This window comes from Lepeophtheirus salmonis, chromosome 3, assembly GCF_016086655.4.
Source record: "Lepeophtheirus salmonis chromosome 3, UVic_Lsal_1.4, whole genome shotgun sequence".
NCBI lineage: Eukaryota > Metazoa > Arthropoda > Copepoda > Siphonostomatoida > Caligidae > Lepeophtheirus > Lepeophtheirus salmonis.
In genome coordinates this window covers 41,278,755-41,303,471 of record NC_052133.2, presented here as the reverse complement: position 1 = coordinate 41,303,471, position 24,717 = coordinate 41,278,755, and the positions used below count along the sequence as shown (strand labels likewise).

The window sequence follows — 24,717 nt, the reverse complement described above, 5'->3', positions numbered from 1 at the left end:
AACATGTTTTTTTTTTGGGAAAATACGTAGACAGATAGAATATTAAATTCATTTCACTTTATAACTTACTATGTTATCTGCATTTATGTACATATATATACACACTTGTAGTGTTGGGTCGGTCTTTATCTAGGGCCATGGTCCAGTCCAAAGTAAAGGAGCGAAACGCACCAGCTAGCACCAGTAGTAGTCTTATTAATGTACTTTCACCACGCGAGATATCGGTTTCTGTGATACCCCAGAGCATGACGTTACTTTATCATTTTCTATCATGACGTATACATCTTTTTCTACCCTTCGCGGAATTAACCTTGTTCAGGCAGTTAAAAGCATGAATTCTTGGAGGTTGTATAATATACTCGACGCCCCTAGTAGACACAAAAGTAGTCGCGTAATCAACTATATTAGAACAAATGTTGATCACGTGGTTTTGTGACTTTACTCATTTAGGTTACACTTTTTGGTCCTTCATAAAGAAGGTAAAATCGATTTATCGTGAGATCATTGATGGTGTATTTCTTTTCTTAATTACTTATTCAGTTATATTTATGTGATATAATTTCATAAAAGTAGAATAGGTACATCATATATTGCACTTTTATTAAAGCATCAATATTTGTTGCATGATATGTGTAATTAGTGTTGTTTTGGTCCTAATTTAAGAGTAAAACCTGCCTTACCTTTCCGTCAGTCCTAAAACCTATAAAGTTATATCCTTGATCAGGGCACTCAACTTTATTCTTTTTTTTTAAATTAGTTCTAGTACTGACACTTCGAAGGGCCCACAGTCTTAAGGACCGGTCCCAAAGACAGATAGGACCGTTCTTAAGACTTGACTAGATTGTACCAAATAAATAATGACTGACAATGTGCAATGTTCGTAATATATACTTGATATCTCTTATTTAGCTGAATAGACTATCGACATTTTTAAGAAAAAAATAAGGACAAAGAGTCCTAAGAACCAATATGACTGGCCCTAAGACTGTACAGTCTCTAATCCGAGTGGTAAAACGATGATCGTGTGATGCATAGTGGTTTTAGCAACACTTTTTTTCCTCAGTAGGGGAGTTGATCATACTTAAATATTACTCTATAACTCACTAAATGAATAATTAATTCACTATTTTAACTGAATTAACAAAGAGAATTCTCCAATGGGGAAGAAAAAGTTCCATAGGTCAAGAGGGAAATGACAAAATGACGTCATCTTCCCTATCATAAAAAGCGATACCTTGCGTGGAAAATGGATACTAATAAGACAAAGAATCTACTCAAGCTAACAGGGGCGTTTCGCAATTTAGTCTTATAGCTTTAGTATGGACTGACACAAAACTATAGTCATACCTGTCTCAAATATGTATATTGAAGACAAATAAAGTTATGTTAAATGATAACTCCACGGATTTCACATTATAAGTGTTCTTTATGAAGTCCTTCCAACTTGTATTTTTTTACCTATTTCGTCTGCATTGTAATAAAAATATTTGTCATATGACTCTTTTTTAATTATTTTTCTATGATTGAAATAACTAGGTTTGTTTCTCCTAGTATTCCATACCTATCAACATACATAAGTCTGAAATACCCCCATAAATAATATCTAGTTACGATATTAATGAGACTCACATATCCATACGTATTTCTCCTCAGCATAATTTAATTATGAGTGTATAATGTCAATATTAGTGTTGGGCTTCGGTCTGAAAATCTAAATCAGTCTGAGATCGTTATTAATTTTAGTAGACGGAAATTTAAAGAATTTTATGTTTAAATCTGTCTCATTTAAAATTATATCAATAGATAAATTATTAAAGATGTCATGTGTATTTCCAAATTGTGAATCTCCGCACAATAACAGTTTATTAAGTTTAATGTGTTACACAAATCTTACTTGTAAAAACTGAGCACATCATTACCTTTATTGTATCCGATAAGAAATGGGGGAGGGAGGCCCAAAATTAGTAGGTAGTAAGCCAATCCTTACGAACTATCGAATAATTATTCTACAAAAATAGTTGGTAATTGTTTAAAGCTTATCAAAAAGGTACTCTAATACTACCAATCAACGTTCAGAACATTAGGGGAAAAGAAACAGAAATATTGACAGCTGACAAATAAATACAGCTTAAGTTTTTGTGTTAGTGAGGTAACGAGATTATATTTAGTAAGTAGCATCTCTTTAAAGAACACACGCCAACTTTAAGCCAATTCGGTCATTTTATTTCTGTTTGGCATTCGTTTGAATCGAGGGTTCGACAGGAAAGATTATGGGGACTGTATTTTAATTGGCAAGGAATAATCATCATCGACTATCTAGAAAAGGGTAAAAATATTACATGTCCATATTTTTCGTCGTTGTTGGACCGTTTTAAAACTGAGCTACAAGAAAAATGCCCACGATTTTCCCACAAAAAAAGTCATTTTCCATCACGATAATGCACCAGCTCACACTTCAGAAATTGTGGTCGCAAAATTAATGGAAATATTGTTCCACGCACCTTCACTCTTCTTTTCATCCATCACCATATCATGAATTGTATCCATTATTTCTGGGGTAGTAACCTCAAAAGGGGTACAGAACGTTCAGCGTCACTTGAGCATAAATGGCCACTCTATAAAAAAATTTAAAAATACGTTTAAACTGTTCTAATTGAAGGTGCAGATTCCCCATAACGTATATGAAGCTTCTTTTTAGTCTCTTGAGGCGTTTTGTCTTTGATAAAGTAATTTTAAATCACCATACGAAATTATTTTTAATCCTTTTTTGGAAAGTAAGTCCACTTCTTCGAATCAAACGAATACCAGAAAGATAGAAATAGACCGATCTGGCTGAAAGTTGGTGTGTGTTCTTCCAAGAGATGCTCCTAACTAATCATAACTTCGATTTTGGACTTTACACGGCCTTTTAAACAACCCTCGTACTGTAGACTGCAGTCTGTTTCTGTCTGGGTTTGGTCCTCCATATCGGTACGAAAAAAAAATTAAATTCGGTCGTGGGGGGACGTCACTGAAATATCAACGTAGAGAAAATTACTTAGGATCAAACGGGGAGAAAAACTGTTTTTGTACCGAGTTACAACACTAACGAGTATGTTATATGTCTTTTGGAGGCTTAATTTAAGTAGGTAGGTACAACATACAGAAGAAAGCAAGGACACAATATTGATGACATCATCGTCTTTAAATATATGTAAAATGTACATATTAGAAGTAACTCTAAAATAATCCTTTACAGTAGTAGTCCAAGGATCATTATTATATAATTCATTACTTATGTATATTTAATTGTACGAGCTACGTAGATTCCTTACAAGTCATTGCTCTGTGCAAGGAATGGGAAGAAAAGATGATTGCACCTCGAAGCTTAAGTACATCTTATGGTGCTTACTGCTTACACTACTATGTTAATGGAGGAAGGAAGGAAGGTAGAGATCATCTATCAACCCTCACGGGAATAATGCTGCAAGATCTATGTACATCATCGTGATCGGAATTGAAAATAAAATAAAATGAAGTAGTAGAACTCTAATGGGAACCTCGTTAATTATTAGGGATGTTTGGTATTGTATTGTCCGCAAAATTATATATATATATATTTTTTTTAAATTTCAAAGATATAAAAATTTCAAAAATCTATAGTTATACACAGAAAACAGAATTTTTTGAAAAAAAAAGAAATTTCAACAATAAAATTCTTTAGAAAAAAAAATTCAAAATTCCATAGCTATTCACTAAAAATTAAATTTCAAATGTTAAATTTCGAATAAAAATTTGGTGAAAAAAAAATACATATATTAAATTTTTCGAAAAACATTTCAAAAATACACAGTTATTCAAAAAAAATTTCATTTATAAAATTATTTGGAAAAAAATATGAAAAACCCATAGCAATTTACTAAAACATAATTTTTCGGGAAAAAAATTCAAAAACTAAATTCCAACTATTAAATATTGTTGAAAAAAATTACAAACATTATATTTTTTGAAAAAAGAAATTTCAAATATTAAATATTTCGATAAACATTTCAAAAATCCACAGCTATTCACAAAAATTAGTTCTTTTGGAAAAAAATTTCAAATATAAAATTATTTGGAAAAAGATGTAAAATATTCATATTTATTTACTGAAAATTAATTTTTTTGGAAAAAAATTCAAATGAAATAACAAATATTAACTTTTTCAGAAAAAAATTTCAAATATCTAAGATAGTAATTAAAAATAATTTAAAAAAAAAAAAAATTCAATTATTTCATTTTTTGGAAATAAAAAGTTCAAAAATCCATAACTATTCATAAAAAATGAAGCTCTGCTAAAAAATAAGTCCCAATTATCTTTTTTTAAATAAAGAAATCTCTAGAAAAAATTATCCCTATTTTTACGTAAAATTTTTCCATCCGGACCAAATATTTTCTAGTAGAAAACAGAAGCTCCTTCATTTCGGGAGACTATAAGTGGTTTTGAATGAAAAAACTAACATTAAAAATTAGAAAAAGAAAAACAGTTGTTGCGTGTGCTCTTTCTTCCTTTTTGCTCATTATTTAATCGGCCGCCATGGTGTTAAATTATCCATGTGATGTAAGTACTCTTGCATACTTTGGTCTAATGTGTTTTAAAAATCCATAATAAAATTAATAAATATGTATTTCAATATAATTACATTATTTTTCCTGTAGTAATGATATTTTAAATGTAGACGGTTATCCTCTTTAAAGCAGTAATTCATTTTCTCTCCCCCCCCCCACAATCATAAAACAGGGACATGATATTAATAAAGGTTTTAATTAAGGTGTATCAAATATCTCTCTTTTGCCTTCTCCTCGCGTCCTTTTTTTCATTACAAAATACTCAACTCCACATATTAGGTATGGAACGATTTTTAGATTTGTAGGGCTAGGCATTTAAGTGAACGCAAGGAGAGAACAGGAGCAAGACATATGGTACTATTGATTAAAATTTATTCATAAAAATTAGCTGCATTTTATATTATGGCTTTGGAGCATTGAATATGACGTATTTCTGCTCTAGAAACGAGAACTTTGTATATTTATAGTAACATTAGCGAAGTTAATATAAAAAAAGTTAATAAAGGTTGGCAGCAAACTATGGATTATTTATTAGAGGAAGTTATTATTACAAACCCATTATCTGCAACAAAAAAAATGAACAAAAAAGAGCATACGCAACAACCATAACCTTTTTTAATCTCAAAATAGTTATTTATCCATGCTTTTTGCCCTGTCTTAAATGTATAGGTTACGCTGCTCCCAATTATATTTATGATATTAATCAAAAATATGTTTTGCTTTTAAAAGCTACAACTTGTGTAAGTTAATAGGAGGAATTAATTTTTACACGGCGAATGTGTTCATTATCCCTTCTCTAATAATAAAGATAAACGACAAAAGAAAACAGAAGCGAAAATGCGCGCATTTTTAGTCGTGTAAGAATATGGTTTGATTGTCAAAGTTACAACTAGGATATAATCACTTGTATAATCAAATTCTACAAGTTTATCCATACGCTTAAAAATGAGTGCATTTTTACTTCTCTATTCCTGTATTGTAAAACTTTATAATTAGAGACGGGAAACCTATCGAGGTGAGCTTTAACTAGACACGCTTATTGTTACATTTTATTTCTTAGATGACGCAGTTCTCAGTATATAAAGTGTTAACTCAGAAAGTGTTCTCCACAGACTAACAGACAAACTTTGCTTTATTAATATGAAAGATATCCAATTTTTGAGTGGCAACGCTTGAACAAAAAATAATATACTAATATACGTTTTGTACAAGTTGCAACCCAAAAATGAGACGAACAATTTGGAGTATTTGTGATGAGGATATGCGGTAATGGTATATTTCATTAATTTTTGATTATGTTATTAGTAATTATTTTGATGAAAATTACTCACTGTTCATACGACGCATTCTGTGGGACATTTTAAAGTTCAAATGCCCACAGTTGCAATACTCATATATACATAATAAATAAGTCATTTTAATAGATCAAAGTAAAATGAAAGCATAATAGAATTAATATTAAATTGGTAATCAAAATTACTTATGTTAAGACGAAAAAATTGCAACTTGTACAATTCGAGACTAAAAGTTGTAACTTGTACACAACGTATGCCAAGGTCACAACCCCATCTCTTTCACGATAGTCATTTATCATTAATGATCCACACCTCAACGCGTGTACTGAAATAATACTCCGTTGATGAATTTGCTTCAATTATTATTTTGATGATAAAATGGAGAAGGATAGTAAGTTTTTCAAAAAAAATAAAAATATTCAATTTTTAGGGAAAAAATATCAAAAATCTATAGCTATTCTCAAAAATTAAATTTTTTGATTTTTTTTTAAATCTACAGTTGTTTACAAAAAATTAAATTTTTTGCAAAAAAATTTCTAAAATTAATAGCTGTTCATTAAAATTTTTTTAAAAATTCAAAAACAATTTCAAATATTAAATTTTAGGGGAAAAAAACAAAAAATCTACAGCCATTCACAAAAAATTAATTTTTTTCAGAAAAGAATAAAAATATTAAATTATTTGGAAAAAACATTACCGAAATCCACAGCTGGTCACAAGAAATTATTATTTTTTGGAAAAAAAGTTAAGAAATCCATATTTATCTCAAGAAATTAAATTTTTTGGAAAAATCACTAAAAATAAAATAAAAATTTCACAATTAAATTTCAAATATTACATTTTCTAGTTAAAAACAAAAATTACTTGATTTTGGTGGGCCCTACAGCCCCTCCAGCCCACCCTCTGCGGACACTCCTGAGAAGAATGAAACAAACGAATTTAGAGTTGTAATCAAGTTTTAGGTTAAGGGTGGTTCATTACAATTATCCCTTTCCTCCCTATTATTAGAATTCACCTCCGCCTATTATAATAATAAATAATATATAAATGGCTGTTCCTTCAATTCAAAATATAAATCTTTTTCTGTCAAACTGTCTGATATTTTAACACAATAGATTAATTTATGTGTTACTTCTTGAAAAGAAGTGGAAATTGATATCGCATATTATATAAAAATATATTTAGAAAAGTATACGATAAATTGATGTTTCCAAGAGAGTTATGAGTCTCTGTCGGTATAACATATATAATATAGGTTACCCCCACTTCGAAACGAACTAAAAAACAAGTAATCTGAATAAAGAAAATATTTGCATAAATATTTCCAAATCCTTGCCATTGTATATACACATTACTACTACAACAACTGATATTGATATGACATATTCTATCCATCTATACATACGCTGTAGTGTGTATGTACTTGGCAAAGAAAACAATAATTTGAAAAATACATACGTTCGTGTGTTATAGCAGTTTGCCCAAATATAAAAAAATGGGTACCCACTACTCCCTCTACCTGTAAATATATATATATATGTATAAATATGCTCATAAAATCGCCCACTTAGAAAAAGTATCGTGACAAATCCAACAATTGTACTTATTTAATAGAAAAGAAAGAGAGAAAAACAGGTCATGGGTAATCCTTGTGACTATCTGTGTGTGGGTAAGTAGGGGTTTGTACAAACATATGTGATTTGTACATAACAAGAAACATATTTATGGATGCACACGTGATTTAAATTAATCTCTTGTACTTAATACGTGATGATGATTAGTTAATTTTTCCCCTCTTTTCTTTCCCTTTTGTTTTCCTCCATTTTGGATGTTAAAAAAAAGAGAGAAGAATTAAGAAGGATAAAAAAAAGAAGTAGGCTGACTGAGCAGAATATATTTATAGAGAAAGTCGGATCAACCGACAACCATTAATAAATATTAGGATATTAACAATATTATTTATAATATATATTTATAGCCTTACTTGAAATCTTTATTTTCCCTACTTATTTTAATTAGAAAATAACTTGGGTCAACTTTCTAATGACATGCCTAGAATTCTTTATAGGTATATATAGCAATCATACTTCTTTGATTGATGATTGTGGAAAGTTAAATGTTGATCATGGCTTTCCTTTTCTATTTAAATGCAATAGCTCTATGTAAAGAGTAGGTTAGACAAAAACAAATGGCATTCTTTACTCCCCCTTTTCTTCCTGTCCTTAAACCATTAGGAAACAATGTTTTATTTATGTAAATATATCTCTCCTTCAATTCTTCTTTAAAAATAAATGGCTCCAATTAATGCTTCACTAATTAACTCCCCAAAGATACTTTCATAGATAAATATCAGGTGGTTATTTTTCAAAGGCTGTTATTAAAACAAAAATATATTCAACAAAGGATTTTGACTCTATAATGACTTTCTTTATTTCCTACAACTTTGATTTAATTAATTACATGTTGGTGTAGTCAGGTTAAATTGTTTTTGTTGTTCTGCGTCTTAAGAACATAAAGATTTAGTGGAAGAGAATATTATGTATTAATATCGACTAAATAATATGTTTATATTTATGTGTAATAATGTTGTCACGTGTCCGACATTCTTGTCTCGGTTCCGGTACTCAAATTGTTATCGGTATTCAATACTGTTTCGGTTAAAATCATAAAAACAATATTTTGTTAAAGGAAATTCACATGCACTTACAGAAGCGGCCCCAAGAGTTTTGTTTGGGGTGGGTGAAGGAAAAGTTTGTTTTAATAATAGACCATTTTCAATCTTGTTTTTATTGATAAAGGAAGTTTTGTTTTGTGGAGGGCCAAGAAATTTCAGGGGTTAGGTCACTGACAGTCCAATATATTTATGATACAAGGACACATAAAATAGCGGTTCAAATACAGATAAATTTTGATCATATATATGTAATAAACCTATTTATAAAAGTAATTATATAACGTATTGATAATTTTTGAAGCTAAATTTAAACGATGAAAGCAACCCCCCTGGTACACAGTATAGTGAGATTCAAATACAAAAATGGTATTGTCTTTTCTAGGGCGTGTATCATAAATTGAAAAGCCCATTGTTAATTGGTTTATTTTTAGTAAAGGTAATTTTAGAAATATAAAGAAATATTACTATTTCAAAAAAATGGATGATATACACAATTGATTAAAAGGTTTATAAGAAGACTTGGGCTTTTTAAAAAGGTATAAAAGTAAAATATTATTTTCTAAAAAAATACGTCAGTCGAGAATACAGTCAAATTCAGATCGAAAACATTCAGATATAATAAAAATACGATTATAGTCAATGTACCATTTTTTATTTTTTTTTACATGAAATACTTAGTATAGATGAAAAACGAAGTAACCTTTGTTGGTATGACCTTTATAGTGCTCCTGAAAATGAAGAATTCTCATGAGGATTTTTCATTTTTATTTGTAAAAATCGTAAGTTTTTCAATCAATACGGGACGAAAAACACTTTCGCGTAAAGATAAACTAAAAATCCTGGATGATCTATCAATGATTTAATCAAACACTGGTTGCTACGAAATGTGGAATTTCAAAAATTATTTATTTACATAAGTGTCCAAATAATGTAGTTATTCAACATATTTTGGATATAAGAAAAATCCGCATAGTCAACTTTTGATATGAAAAATAGAAGATTTGAATGTATTGTTTAAAAAAATCACATGCATTTACAGGGACTCTCATGGGCGTTTTGTTTGGGGTGGGTGAGAGAAAACAGGTTTAAATGACCTTAATCTTTATATAGGACAATTTTCAATCTTGTTTATATTTATAAAGGAAGCTTGTTTTGGGGGAGGGCCAGGAAAGTTGTGGAGTTACGTCGTAGGCGGTCCAATATATTTATCATACAAATACACAGAAAATAGTGGTTCAAATAATGATTGCGTACAGTACACAGTATAGTATGAGATCTCGAAAAAAAGGGATTGTCTTTTTGAAAAAGTAGATAAAATTGGTCTTTTTAAAAAAAAAAAAAAGTCATTTTATAAATAAAAGAAAAGTTACTTTCTAAAAAACGTCATTATGTACACAATTTATTGAAAATGTCATAAGAATACATTTGGCCTTTTAAAAAAAGTAATTCTGTTATTTAAAAAAAAAACACAAGGCATTATATAATGTTAAAAAAACCGAAAATCTATCTTTTTTTTTGGAAATAACGCTCTGCATTTTATTCCCCTAAAATGTCCTTTCTTATTAGAGTCGAAAAAAATGGTATTTCGCTCGAAAAAAATATTCAACACCCCTCAAAGAAAAATCCTAGACACTTCCCTGACTACCAGTATACCGAACAATACTATATTGTAACTATCCCCCCATACCCCCCCCCCTATATAAGGTACAAAAATGTACATACATGTTATGTAGGGCCCAATTAAATCTGTGCTTCTCTAATTGAAATATTGAAGTAAATCTCTGGAACCCTTATTAACTATGAGAAGTCGTTTTTGTAATCTTGCGTAAAATGTAGTATAATTAATATGCTATAATGTAACGAAGTTTTTACAAGCGAATAAAAAAAAATATATGTAATAGTTTTCTACAGCAGAGCAGAGTAAAAAAGCAAAGGGGGAAAAGCCTTTAAAAAGGCGCCAAAGGTATACAACAGTATGTATGTACTATTAAGGTCGTTTTCTTCTTGTTTTTTTTCATGGTCAAATAGGGTATGTGCTTACAAACATGTAACTTGTGTTCCTTTCTTAACTCTAATTTCTCTTTTTTTTCTTTCTCTTTTTAAAAGGTGGAACAGTTCCTCCTGTAGAAAACATTCAAGAAAGGGGTCTCCTTCTATCGACTTCCGATTTTGAAGAGGATACGACCGAAGGAACAACATCCTTTCCGACCAAAAAAAAGTAGTAGCTATAGTGAGAGCATTTTAGAAATAGAAGCCACTTTTCAAGAGACTCTTCTAAGCCGGACAGAGTTACTCCTGAATGAATCTGGGAAACTCTCGCCTCTCTACCCTCCGAACAGCAACGATAAAGAAGACTTCACTCCGTCAGAAGAACTCAAGGAAATTCGACTCGAGACACTGCGGCGGGCCAAATTACCTATTTCTGTTCATTTCACAAATGAGAAAGCTCTTTTGAATGATTTCAAATCATCCCAGGATGTGTGTCCTCCTCTAAGACTATTTATTAATCCAGAAAAACCACTACTCAGCACTAAAGACGGGTGTGTTCAAACCTCAAATTCCCCTCCCCCGGTTCAGGATGATGTTGTAGCTCGGGTTCTGTTAGAGCATGCAGAAGAAGAATTAGATGAAATAATTCGCGATCCCAGACGAACTGTAAATTATTTAGACTTGTCAAAGTTAGGAGAGGAAGGAGAGACTCCCGCTTCTGATGAAATATGGCTCCCTCTAGGAGATGAAGATAAGTTTCTCTCCTCAGATACTGACACTTTTTCTATTGGAACGGATAAACTTAGTAACATTGCCAATATGTCAGGTGACGAACTTCCCACTCATTCGCCAATGGAAACGGAGAACTATTCCAAGTTTATGGGTCCTATCCAAGAGGGGTTTGCTGTGACAAGTCAAAATGTTTTGGAATTATCTGGCAAATTTAAGGACTTGGAGAACACATTGCGGGATCTCTGCCAAACGGTTGAAGAGATTAAATGTACCAAAACGAAGCAAATGGATGAAATCATTCACAAAATGAACGAGAAATGCATTCGATGCTCCTCAAACAGTGCAGAGTTAAAAGAAAGCACTTCTTCCTCGGGTGTAAAGTCTAAAATAATTACGGATACTAAACAAATAGCAGACCAATTGCGAGAAGACAATTCTCTCCTTCGCCAAGATTTGCAAAGATTTAGAGATAGAGAAAATAAATTATTTGATAGGTTGGAAGGACTTGAACATCGTCTTTTGCGTGTGAATCTAAATGATTCAGCTCAAACGAGTCCTCCTTCGGATCGTTCTACTTTCCCTCTCATTCAAACGGAGCTGAAAAAGACCAAAGAGTTCATAACAAATACTGTGGTAGCAGACACAGAGGAAATCATTCTCCCAATAGATGTAAATAAATCCCGTAGACTCAGTAATGACTCCCGCTCCAGTAGTGCTGGTAATACTAGAATAACAGCTAAACTTCGACCAATCAACGATATCACTCTCGCACGCTCAGACAATACAATACTTCGACAAGACATTCAAATATGCCGAGAGAGGGAGAGTCAGTTATTGATGAGAACAATTGACCTGGAGGATAAAATTATTAAAGCAGCCTCAGAGGATGATACCTCGAATAAGAAAAAGAAAGTAAAACCAGAAGTCAATATTAACATTGACTTTAGCGTAGAGCAGATCAAAAATGGTAAAAATAGACAAGAGGCCCACCAAACAGTCAAAGTTGAGATTCAAGATGATAAATTGCCTGGGAAAGAGCATTTGTCATTGGGGGATATCAAATCTCCTGTTCCTGAGAAACACTCAGAGACTGAGAGACAGGGTCCTCCATTGGCCTCAAGTACTGAATCTGAACCCCAAATAGAAAAGATTAAAGAAATTGAAGCTCCTAAAGCTCTCCTTGAAAGTAAGCCTTCAAAGTTTAAGGAGTCTAAGGTTTCCAAACCTAGTAAGAGTAAGAATGAAGAGATAATATCTCCCTCCTCTTCTTTGACTTCTAAAGAAGAACCTAAGAAATCGTCAAAAACTACAAGCCACTCCAAAAAAGAAGAGACGAGTAAATTAGGAAAAAAAGACGGGAAAAAGATAAGCACTACACTGCCCCCTTCTTCTACGAAGGAATCCTCTTCAATAGCCAAATCACAAAAAAATTCCAATAGCAAATCGAAATCCCTTGAGTCTTCCAATGAGGTAATTGAGGACCAAAAGCCCAAAAAGGAAAATGTTCTGCCAACTACTTCGTCGAGTAAAAAGCCATCATCATCAACACTACTAGCAAGCAAAAAGCCAACATCAACTCAGAATAAGCAGCCTCCTGAGAAGGAGAGGCTGGTCAATAATCAAACTGAGTCAAATAAGGTAGTGAAGCAATCTTTGTATGATGGGGATGATTGGAAAGTAACTATAAGTTCCAAACATCAATTAGAGACCATTGCACAAGGCCCTCAGACCATTACCATAAGCCCAAAACCTCCACCTTCTCCCCCTCCTCCTATAACACCACCACCCAAGGTAATTAAAAAAGATGCCAAGATTGAGGTCATCAGAAAGGAACCCAAAGAAAAGAAGGCAGTCGTCAAAAGAGAAAAACCTCCTCCTCCTAAGACGGATCCCATACCAAAGCCCTCAATGTTCCCTGCTGCTCGACCACCTCGAGGCCACATTCCAATCCCTCCGCATCGAACAGTTCCAAAAAACCCATATCAGCTATTTCCAGTCTCTCCGCCACCGCCACCTATGACCTCTGAGCCATTCAACAGCTATGAAATAAATAATAATTTAAATAGCACCTCTAACAACAACTCCAATCCCTATGACGTACTCTTGAAACCTCGAGATACGAGTACCTTTGAGACTAACTCCATCGTAAGTAATCCTTTCCTTTTCATGCCTACAACAACCTACATGTCCTCTTTTCATTCCTTCCATCGACAGCCAAATCCACCGCCCCCTGCCCTTCTTTACTCCATGAATTAGAGACGTGGTCCATGATTGATTGATAATGATGGGTTAATATAAAGTATTCTCATACACTACATTGATAAGATGAATAATTCCCTTTTTATGCTCTGAGAAGCGAATTGAATTCTACATATTAGATAATACCTACTTCTGCATCCTCTTCTCGCTGTATGTATTTGTTTCTTGTGTCAACATAAAAATGTATACAGTATGTAGGGTATATCAATGATGCATGCTCTGGCTCTTGAAACTAACTCCACTGGCTCTATGGATATTATAGAATCAAGGTTGTTTGATGTTATTTCATATTCCATTGACTACTACATTAAAAATAAATATTTAGCGTATACAATATTATTCATACATAAAGAGAGTGAGTGATTGATTGAGAACCCTAAAAGACGCCACATCATACACCTAAGAAGTATTTAATCATGCTATTAATAGTCACTATATGAAATATATTTATATACACAATAATATGTTCACAAAATATTTTAAGGAATGATTTTTGTTACTATAATACTTGGTGTTGGGTTCGAGCAGGGCCGGTGCTGGTATTTTTCTACGGGAGGGTGTTGAATATTTTTTTAACAAATTCTTAAACTGTCATCTAATTTTTCTTGCCTTTGGGCCTTTCATTTTTCTCAAAAAGCATAGAAGACCTTTTTTGATCAAATATTTTCAATGAAATCATACCCCTCAAAATCCACAAACAACGATACAGACAATAGGGGAGGGTCCATAGGGCAATAAGGCATAGCTTTTATTTCGCCCGTTGCTTCACCAAAAATCGAACTAATGTTTTTAACTATTTCTAAAAAGTAATTTAAAAATGTGTATTTCTATTTTTTTTTTTTTAAACTTCCAAATGTGTTTGTTTTAAGACAATTGAAACATAAACCAGACTTTTCGACTCTAATAATCCATGGGGAGAGGGTCCCACACACCCCTTGGCACCAACCCTGGATTCGATTATTACTTAAACTCGAAATATTTGAATATACAATAATCTCATCTCCAGTGGTTTCACCATTTTTATTGTGTCTCGAGTGAGAGGGTCGTTTCTACTGCTGGGGAAATTATATTGAAAAGAAGAAATATAGTTGGTAATAATATGGCTGAGATGTTAATAACTATACACTATGGCAAGCTATATTAATTTAGTTTATCCTTAAAATGTAATTATATAGATATAACTTTTTGAAATAATTTCTTATACTGCAAATAAAAAATGTTCAGAAATTACATAAATTATTTGACTAATAACACTAATCAGCGGTGTGTTTCTGATTGCTTCAACCTCGAGACAAATAAAAATCACTTTTAACAATAAAATCTCTGTTTTGTGGTTTACAGAGAAACAACATCTTATATACAATCAAGTAGCATTGATACCTCAATAAATATATTTATTCTAGCAATAAACCTTAAATAACTCTTCAAATATTAACTTTTTAAAGTTGTTTTTTCTGCATAATGAAGTTGTAGGTAGGTTTTCTTCACTTTACAACAAATTAGAGTTTTTGTCGTCATTGTGATTGAAAATGAGAAATGTATTGGATTTTTAAAGTAAGTTTATTTTTCAATTATATTAAAAAAACACACTGTAGGCCATAAAACCAGAAATTTTGGGTCGTAAAAGTCCTTTTCATGTTTTTCTGAGTAAAAGCAATTAGGAAGGAACACACCATAAGGACAAAAACTGGACATTTTATTGATTTGAGCATGGAACTCGAGATACTTTTAATAAGGAAACGGCATTTTTCCTTTTCCCAAACGAGTCATAAGTAAAAAATGGTCCGAATATATTGTGTTTAACATCTGAAAAAAAATTGGTCTTCCTTACATATTTTTTCATTTACGAATCTAGATCTGAAAAATTATTAAAAAAAAATTAAATAAAAAACTCATTACTTACCTCGAATATCGTAAAAATACTCCAAGAATGACCCACAAATAAATATATCTAAATGCACCAAAAACTATACGTGTATAAAGTATATATAAGAAGAAGGACCTATGACTCAAGTGGGGAAAGAAAATGACGTCGATGGACTTCCATGCATCTAGAATTCCACGACTAGTGTAATTCACTGCCTTATTGACCTAGTCAAAATCGTTTAATTTAGATTTTATGAACTCATTAAAAATATATTTCATTGCATAATACCTTTACTCGAGTTCGAATTGAATCCAACGCTAATTATTAGAATGACTTGACCTATGTAATTTTGCATATTTAAAGCATAAAACAATATCTATTTATATATTTAAAATAAATACAATCCTTGATAAATCAAAGAGAGAGAAAAAGAGATTCATAGCCTGGCAAAGTTGGAAAGAAAGCAAAAAGATACAAAGTTTTGTTACAGAAATAATTATTATCGTCAAAATTTGTTTCGGGGTGGCTTTCTAAATGTTGTAGTATTTTATGAATGGATAAGAAGGGGGGAAATATATTATTTCTTCATATAGAAGGTTCAAGGATATCAAAGCTCTCTATCTTTATAATATGAAAGGATGCGAAGGCTTGTTAAGAAACACGATTAGTGAATTATAATATGATTTGTTTATAAAGAGAGAGGATTAAAGAGAGATTTGAAAGCTAAATACTTATCAAAATATGTATCCGTTAAATTTTTTATAATTATCCTCAATTCAATTTGAGAGATATGCTAAAAAGCAGAAGTCTTAATTATATTTATACATGGGGTTTTTTGATAGATCGCGAGGAGAAGAAGGGTAGAAGACAATTGACAGGGGCGTAAAAGGATTATATTTGGGGGAATTTCAAAATATTAAATTTTATGGAAAAAAATTGAAATATTAAAATTTCTGGAAATTTTATTCAAAAATATATAATTATTCTCAAAAAATTAAACTTTTTATCAAAAAAAAATTCCAAACCCCACAGCTATTCACAAAAACTTAATTTTTTTGGAAAAAAAAGTTTAAAATTAAATTTCAAAATCCTAATTTATTCACAACAAAAATTCAAGAATTAAATTATTTGGAAAAAATTTCAAAAATACATAGCTGTTAAAAAAATTCAAAAATCCAGAGTTTTGTACAAAAAATTTCAACAATTAAATGACAAATGTTAAGACAATTTCCTGATTTCCCCCTTATTTCTCTCTTTTTAAGATATGAATTATATAATTAATTATTTCCCAAGTTTGGCACATATGAGAGGGCAGGAGGGACAATTGCCCATGTTCTACGTCTATGGTTAATGTAGTATTTATTTTTAAGTCCTTTTATATAGTTCAATCTTAGGGCTGGTCCTATTAATCCTTAAAACCGGTCCTTAAGACTGTCGGTTCTTCGGACTATCAATACATGAACTGATATTTAAAAATAAAAAATAAAGTTGAGTGACGTCATTAAGGACAGAGCTTTATTAGTTTTAGGACTGAACTGTACGTGACACAGTCTTCAGTCTTTTATAAGGATAAACAAAACATCATCTATAAGGGTGTTACTTTATGAAAGATATTTGACAATTTTGACACAAGAGCTTTTATATATATATATATATAACAAAACAAAGTTTGACATGATCCTTTCATTTCATGACACAAAAACGCTCTCTTTTCGACAAATGTGGCAATCAAATGTTATACCCCCGTAGTTACGGGCCTGGAGAGGGGCTTTGTTCCGTGCAAAGCCTTAATACCTTTCCATCATGTTTTGTATCTAGCAATTCTTGCATATTTGGAAAATGAATCATAGTGTCGTGAAGGGGTAGAAATAATACAAAGAGTAGACGACATCAAAACAACAAGAACAGCTACAACGCTTGGAATAAGCAAGCACTCGCCTTCATTATAATATGTGGATGATGTTGATCTAAAAGTATGTACATACATTTGTTGTAGGTACAGCATGTCTTGGTTTTTGTGTGATGATGGATAATGAATGAATCGTCCAGGTGATGCGGATGAATTCATGCGTACGAATCTATATATTATACAATATAACGACTATCAAGAGAGAGGGGGGAAGTTCATATTCCTGGTGTGATGATTTCCCTCACTCTAACTGATGATAGATTATGGATCATGATAGATTCTGAATCTAATATTATCTTTCTTATTAATTTACTTTCAGATACGCTCTAGCCCTGATGGTGCAAATTCATTGGCAGCTCTAGAATTAAAGAATGAATCTTCCAATGAGTCGTCCAAAGTTAAGGAGGAAAAGGTTCCCGGCCGGGAGCAGAATAAATCTTCTTCCTCCCAGGGACAAGAGATCGATGACAACTTTACTAATGAACTCATTACATTCGATAGCAATAACAATAAGTGTAAAAGCAAGACTCTTGGACATCACAGGCCAAGACTGCTTAAACGCAGTTTAAAATCTCCCTTTAAGAAATTGGATCATGGGTCTGCGAATCAAAGACTTCGTCTATCTAAAAGAAGCAAGTCCACGAGTCAGTTGAATAAACCCACGCCAGAAGTAACGAGACCCAAATTGATTCGAGCCCATCATAGCGTTGAGAGACTTCCTACCCTCTCTGCGTTTGATGAAGAAAGGGTTGTATGGCTTAAAAGCTTTGAGGATGATATTACATATGCTCAAGAAAGAAGGAAGATGCAGTCTCTTAAGGTATACAGATTAGGATATGTAGGTAATAATTACAAGTATTAAGACTCGGTTTGAAGGAACTTTTAGTAGACTGATATTTATGATTGAGTGCATTCAGGATGTTCAAATGTACTTTAGAAGCCGTTTACAAAAAAAGTCGTTTTAGGTGAAACAGAACCCCGGCTTTTTGTGGATTCAAGCCCAAAACGGATAAATATATTGTGTTTTTCCTAGAAAACGTTTCCGTGTGGTCAGGACCTAAAACCATGGACTGAAATTGAATTGTTTTCATAGCATTGACCGAAATTAACACGGTCCAGACTGTGTAGAACGAAACTGAATCGTTCTTATAACATAAGAAAATGTATTCAGTCTCCGACCCTGGACTAAAATTGAATTGGTCCCATACCATAAACAGTTTTTTCGCTATCATAGACTTTCGATCCAAAATAACATCAATTTTAATTTTTTTTTAAATCAAAGCTTTATAGTTAATACTTTTTCTAGTAAATCAAAAACGATATTTTTATTGGACCGATCTATATAGATCAAACATTTTCTCTAACACGGTGGTTCCTCTCTGACACAAAAATTTGTCAGCTATCAATGTTTTTTGATTATGTTCCCCTGATCAGTGTTCTGAACCTTAATTGTGCGAATTTAAATTAGCTCTTGTTAAGTTGTGAGTAATTTCCAACAACAATTATTAAATAATAATTCCATAGTTGGGAAGGAGGGTTTTACTACCAACTGATTTTGTGTTTTTTTCTCTTTCTTTTCTGAGGAAATGTTGCACACAGTGTTACCACGCCAACACAAAAATACCCTATGTTATATGTATTTTGTTGTCAGCTGTCGATTAACTCCTCTCACTTGATACGTCATGGATATTTCATAATGTATTTTTTTATTTTTAATAATCTAATAATCTAAGTAAATACTTATGCCCGTTTCCAAAGGAACAGGAATACAATTTCTTGTTGACCCGTTCTCGTTTATATAATATATATATCGGCCATTTTATTATTTATATGAAGAAATTTTGGCTATCATATAGTAATACAAATTAATAGCTACGGCTGTAAAAGAATATTACTAAGTAATACTATAATAATCTAACGAATGAAATACAATGTAGATTTAAATATTACAAAATATATTTTTAAAATGGTAAAGAAATAATATATGTATGATGGCGATGGTTGGGGATTATATAAGAGATATATAGCAATTGGTATGATTGATATATCTGGCCAACTATTAGATGATTTCGGGTTTTTTCCTGTTTCTTTTTGGAGGAAAGGTTACGTGAAATAATAAGGGTAACGACATGTGCAAGATGGAATAAAAATAACGACTTACTAGACCGGTCTCAAAAAATTTCAACAGTCTGAAATTTTCAAAACGAGCCTCAACACTTGAAAATAATTAATAACCTATGTATTTGACAGGTATATTGATGATTTTCATCATGTTTTTATTAACTTATTAATCAAAGAATAATACGTCATTATATATATTTATTGACTGCATCATCTTATAGGAACTTTCTCCCACTGACTCTTCCTCCCCTACGTCAAGCTCTGATGGCCACACTCGATCCAAATCCCAAAACCATGTGGTGGTTATTGACGAAGTAGGAAAAATAGAGAGTAGTAATAGTTCTGTTGGTCATAAAGGAGATACCATCGATGATTCAGCCACATCTTCGGACAATGAATATGAGGAAATAAAGAAGAGTCTAAAAAGAAAAAGCAAGAAAGAGAAAAAGAGTCACAAACCACTAGTTGCTGAATGCTTCATCATTTCAAGAGGATGGCAAATGGATCAAAGTCGTTTAATACGCGCCCTGGATCGTATTAAATGTGTCTCCTTCCATCGTGTTCAAGTTGCAACAACAGTTAATCGAATGGTTGAAAACCTTCGTCCTCATCAAGATGTTATCGTTCTCCACATTGGCTCTCAAGAACTTTTAGAAGCCTCTTACGGTGCGGACGATGTATCCTCTGTAGCCAATAGTGTTTCCAGTGTGATATCCAAACATATTGCAAACGTTGCATCCCAAAATCGAAATACGCACTTCCTTGTCTCTCTACCCATTCCACGAAATACCAAAGATGAAGATCAAATCACAATGCGTTTTCATGAGCTTCGAAAAGCATTTAACACGAGTCTCTCCTGTAGCTTGCTCCATTCTATCAATGTACAGTGCATAGACAATGAAAACCTCGCCCAACAAGGATCTGAGGGAGAGTTGGAGCCAAAGTACTACTCAGATAACGTTCAACTGAGCTCAAAGGGAATGCGAAAGCTAGCAAAGAATTGGGAGGAGTTCCTTCTTCGAATCACAAAAACTAAAGAAGGCAATATTTATGTTCGAAGAGCTTCGGATTCGAGCTCTGGTGGAAGCAGTAATGAACCTAGAAAGTTATAAAGCATATAATTGAAATACATGTTTTTTACAATAAAAAATAAAGGGGTCCTTTTTTTCTTAGAAATCTTATTGCACCATAATTGGGGGGTCATAGTTGGTATTTTTACTATACCAAAGGAACAAATTTCCAATAAATCATATGCCTGTCTGATTTTTTTTTTTAAAGACATACAACCTACACAGATAATAATAGCTGATGTCAACGCTAAACAGTGATATTTGAACTACATCAAATATATAGATACTAAAGATCCCTAAAAAATGGCTAGATTTGTACAATTAAAAAAAATTCAATTAAGGACGAGAAAAGTAAGATAATATTCATATAAAAATATTTTACTATTCCGATTATAATAGTTAATTAATTGTCTACATTATGGTTATATGATTATATAAGTATGTAATAACATATTTTAAATACAAATGAGGGTCAGTTATTTAATAAAACTAGGCATTAAAAGGATATATTTTTGATAGATGATAAGTTTAAAGTTCTTTTATTATACAGTGGCGTCCGCACGGGGTGGACTGGAGGGGCTGTAGTCCCCCCCACAAAAAAAAATGAGTCATGCGTGTAAATTTTGTAACAGAGCAAAAAATTTAATATTTGAAATTTTTTTCCAAAAATTATTTTTTTGGGATTAACTAAATTTTTGAAAAAAAAAAAAAATTTTTAATAATTTTTTGTAAATAGCTGTGGATTTTTGAATTTTTTTGTGAATAACTGGATTTTTAAAAGTTTTTTTTTATAAATAGTTGTGAATTTTGAATATTTTTTCTGTTAAATTTATTTTTGAAATTATTTTCACAAAATTTAACTTTTTTAATTTTTGTTCACAAAAAATAAAAAATTTGTGAACAACTTGTTTCATAAAAACTTACATTTTTGTACTTTTTTTCAAAATAATTCTAAAAACCAAAAAAGTAATCCTACAGACATCCAAATACTAATAATAAAAAAATATTTTTTATTCTTATAAATCTTTGTAGTTTAGGACCTCAAAATGGCCAACACAACAATGTTCACGTCACATGAAAACGCTCTATAGTACTACCTAATACCTAAATATGTAAACAACTTCTTCTCAACTTTCTTCATAAATGAGAAAAGATATAAAGGGATGATTCCATAAAACTCAATAAAAAATAAATGTTTGCTTCTTTTTACTCAAATGTATATAGGTGTATGTACAATATATTAATGATTGGAACATTGTATCATCAATTACACGAGTCTTTGATATGTTATTAAGTATATAGAGGCAATAAATGGTTTTGTTCCCAATATTCCCAGTAAAAGGCATAATATATATTATGTTATATAATGTCCTATTTTTAGGTAAATATTTTGTTTCCCCTGCACAAAGATAGTGTTCCTCTTTTTTTCAACAGCTTTCACTTCAAATAGGCTTAAATTAGGTTGAATAAAGTAGGGAAACCGTTAATCATTTAATACATAAATTACATAATTAGTAATATTTCATATAATACCATTTAATATTAGTAATCATTTAGTAATATACTCATTATTTAATATTAAAAAAAATATATATATATGTAATCCTGCGGTGACATTTTTTTTTTGTGTGTGCAAATTGTTAGATCCCAGTTCTAGCTTGTACTGATGATATAAATAGACGCTTTTGCAAGGGTAATAGACGTACATAGCCCATGATAGGTGAGGATTCATTGTAAATCCCTTTATTTTGGCATTTCATTAGATATGCATGTATATTGTAGATACATTATGTATTTTCCTTACTCCACTGGACTCTTATGTCACTGTTTGTTTAAAAAGTATGTACATAGGCCAAAGGTAGAGACTATATAATATGTACATAACATCTATCTATTCTATACAGTCATTCATATGTACTAGTGATGTGTCGTTCATGAAAAATTCATTCAAAAGGAAAGGGAAAAACGAAAAGCGACCGCTTTGTATAGACGAACGTATAGTAAGGTTTGACTGTATATTTCTAATATACAATCAAACCTATATTAAGCGGTCAGGCAAGGGAAACTGCAGAAGTGTCCACTTAGTGCAGTTGCACGCTTAAAACAGATGACCTTATAACAAGTTTTGACTGTAAATTTATATGTCTAATATTCAATTAAAACCTATATTAAGCGGTCAGACAAGAAAAAATATAAAAGTGACCGCTTAGTTTAGGAAACGATTAAGACAGATTAAGGGCCGTGCTACAGGGGGTCATAAGTCGTAACTTCCCAACTTTTGAGAATTTACCATTATCATTAATGTTGGATCGGTCTATAAAAAACTAAAAATACTACAACCCCATCAGTCTGGTTCTTATATAATTTGTCAGTTCTAGGACCGATCCTTATTGGTATTTTATGGAAACTAAAACAGCTGTAATTACGCAGTTACTAGTAACTACATGATTTGAGTCGCTGAAGCTTCATCCTAATTCATAACCTCTTTTAAATCAATGTTCTTGTTATCGATCATTATTTTCTTAGGTTTTATATTTTTAGCTAGGAGTGAAGAAAATAAAAAGATAGGTAGAATCGTAGGACTAAAAGACCAGTCCTTAGAGCCTTTGAATATTAAAAAAAGATCGGACCGATAAAAAAAAAAGACTCAAAGGGCCGGGGAAAAAAGTCTGAAAAGACGAGGACTGATCCAACACTAATTATGATATAAGAGAAAAAAAATGATTTTTTTTCATCATAGCCCCTCCACTTTCAAAAACAGTGTGCAAAACCTGGAGGTGGCCTTTAGACCAGGTTTGACTGTGCATAGTTACCTGTAAATACATGGTTCAAAATGTGATCATTTGACTTAAAAGCTTTTACCATATTTTTTATTTTAGAAATTCAAATTTCTAATAATTATTCAACAAATAGAGTCGATTTCATTATTATTTTTTAGTTATAAACTTATAACTTATAAAAGTAAGTAATGCTACAAAGATAGTTACTGACTTAAGAAAAGAAGGAGAGTAAAAGAGCCGAGTCAGTAAGAAAAGTTGATTTTCCCATCACTAATATCCACATATGTTGTTATATCAATGTACATTGTATATGTATACCTCTGACTCTATCTATGTAGTACTCCATCGATATAGGTACCTATATTGCGCTCCAACTATTTTGGCTTAGCCACCACTCCTATAGTTTACAGAATTAAAAGTTTCCACATTCAATCCCTATCAATAAAAGGCTTGAATCCCTATTGTAAAAGTTGATGTTGGTCCAATAAAGTGATTAGGTAAAAAATATTGGTTTGTTTGTTCAAAGGATGGGGGTCAATGAACGGCATCATAAGTTTTAATAAATTCATGTATCATGTGCAATGCTAATAATCATAAAAATCTGTTGTTGGGCATACGTACTTAATTACTCACCTCGGATATTACATGTTTAAAATATACTTTTTACATTATGTTTGTAAATAAAAGAGTATTAAGAAAGTGGAATCCGTGGGTAATGACAATTATTATCTCAAATATAACGATACTATGTTGAAAGAAAAACGCACAAACAATGATGGAATGACATTTTGCAAATAGTCCTAGCTAGACACCATTCTTTTGTATGGAATCAGTTACCGATATTTGTCATAATTCATATTATTTATGTTGTTGAATGATTTTGTATATACATGGAAGAAAGGAAAAATTCCTCAAGTTTATAAAAGTTAGATGCTGGCCGGCTACGCCCCCTTCCCCAAAGGATGAGAAATGTCATTTCTAAGAAAATTACATATTATTAAACATTTTATATTGAGGAAAAAACATATAGGCAAAAAATATTTCATTCCATTTTTTTCAAATTAAATGACACACGCTCCCCCAATGAAAGAGAAGAATTTGCTGGAAACCGGCGAACGCCCTATTTAGTGAAAAAATCCTTTTCCCGCTCTTAAATTCAAAATTTTGTGCCGGCCCGAACGGAAACAGAATAATGAAAGAAGCTAGTCAGCAACTTTACTTCTGATTACTTAATCCCCTCCCGATCGGTATTTACAACTACTGATAACATTAAAAAAGTAATTAAATAATGATTTAATTAGATAAATCGACCCATGAACTCTAATTTATTATTAAGATTTATAAAATATCAACATAATTTAATGATTTACTCAAATAAAACAGAAAAGCGTGCGCAAATGGAGAACAGGAAATGAGAGTTCTTGTATGTTGTGT

The 24,717-nt window shown here is 31.7% G+C and overlaps 1 protein-coding gene across 1 annotated transcript in view; it reads left to right on the top strand.

Moving 5' to 3' along the window:
• Positions 1-20,587, top strand: part of LOC121115369 (uncharacterized) — a 72,244-nt gene extending 51,657 nt beyond the window's left edge. Inside the window, exons 5-7 of the mRNA XM_071887409.1 lie at positions 10,663-12,915; positions 17,632-18,132; positions 19,655-20,587. Coding sequence (XP_071743510.1) covers positions 11,365-12,915; positions 17,632-18,132; positions 19,655-20,545 — 2,943 coding nt within the window. The 5' untranslated portion in view covers positions 10,663-11,364 and the 3' untranslated portion in view covers positions 20,546-20,587. The remainder of the gene's footprint in view (positions 1-10,662; positions 12,916-17,631; positions 18,133-19,654) is intronic.
• The last annotated feature ends 4,130 nt before the right edge of the window (positions 20,588-24,717 follow it).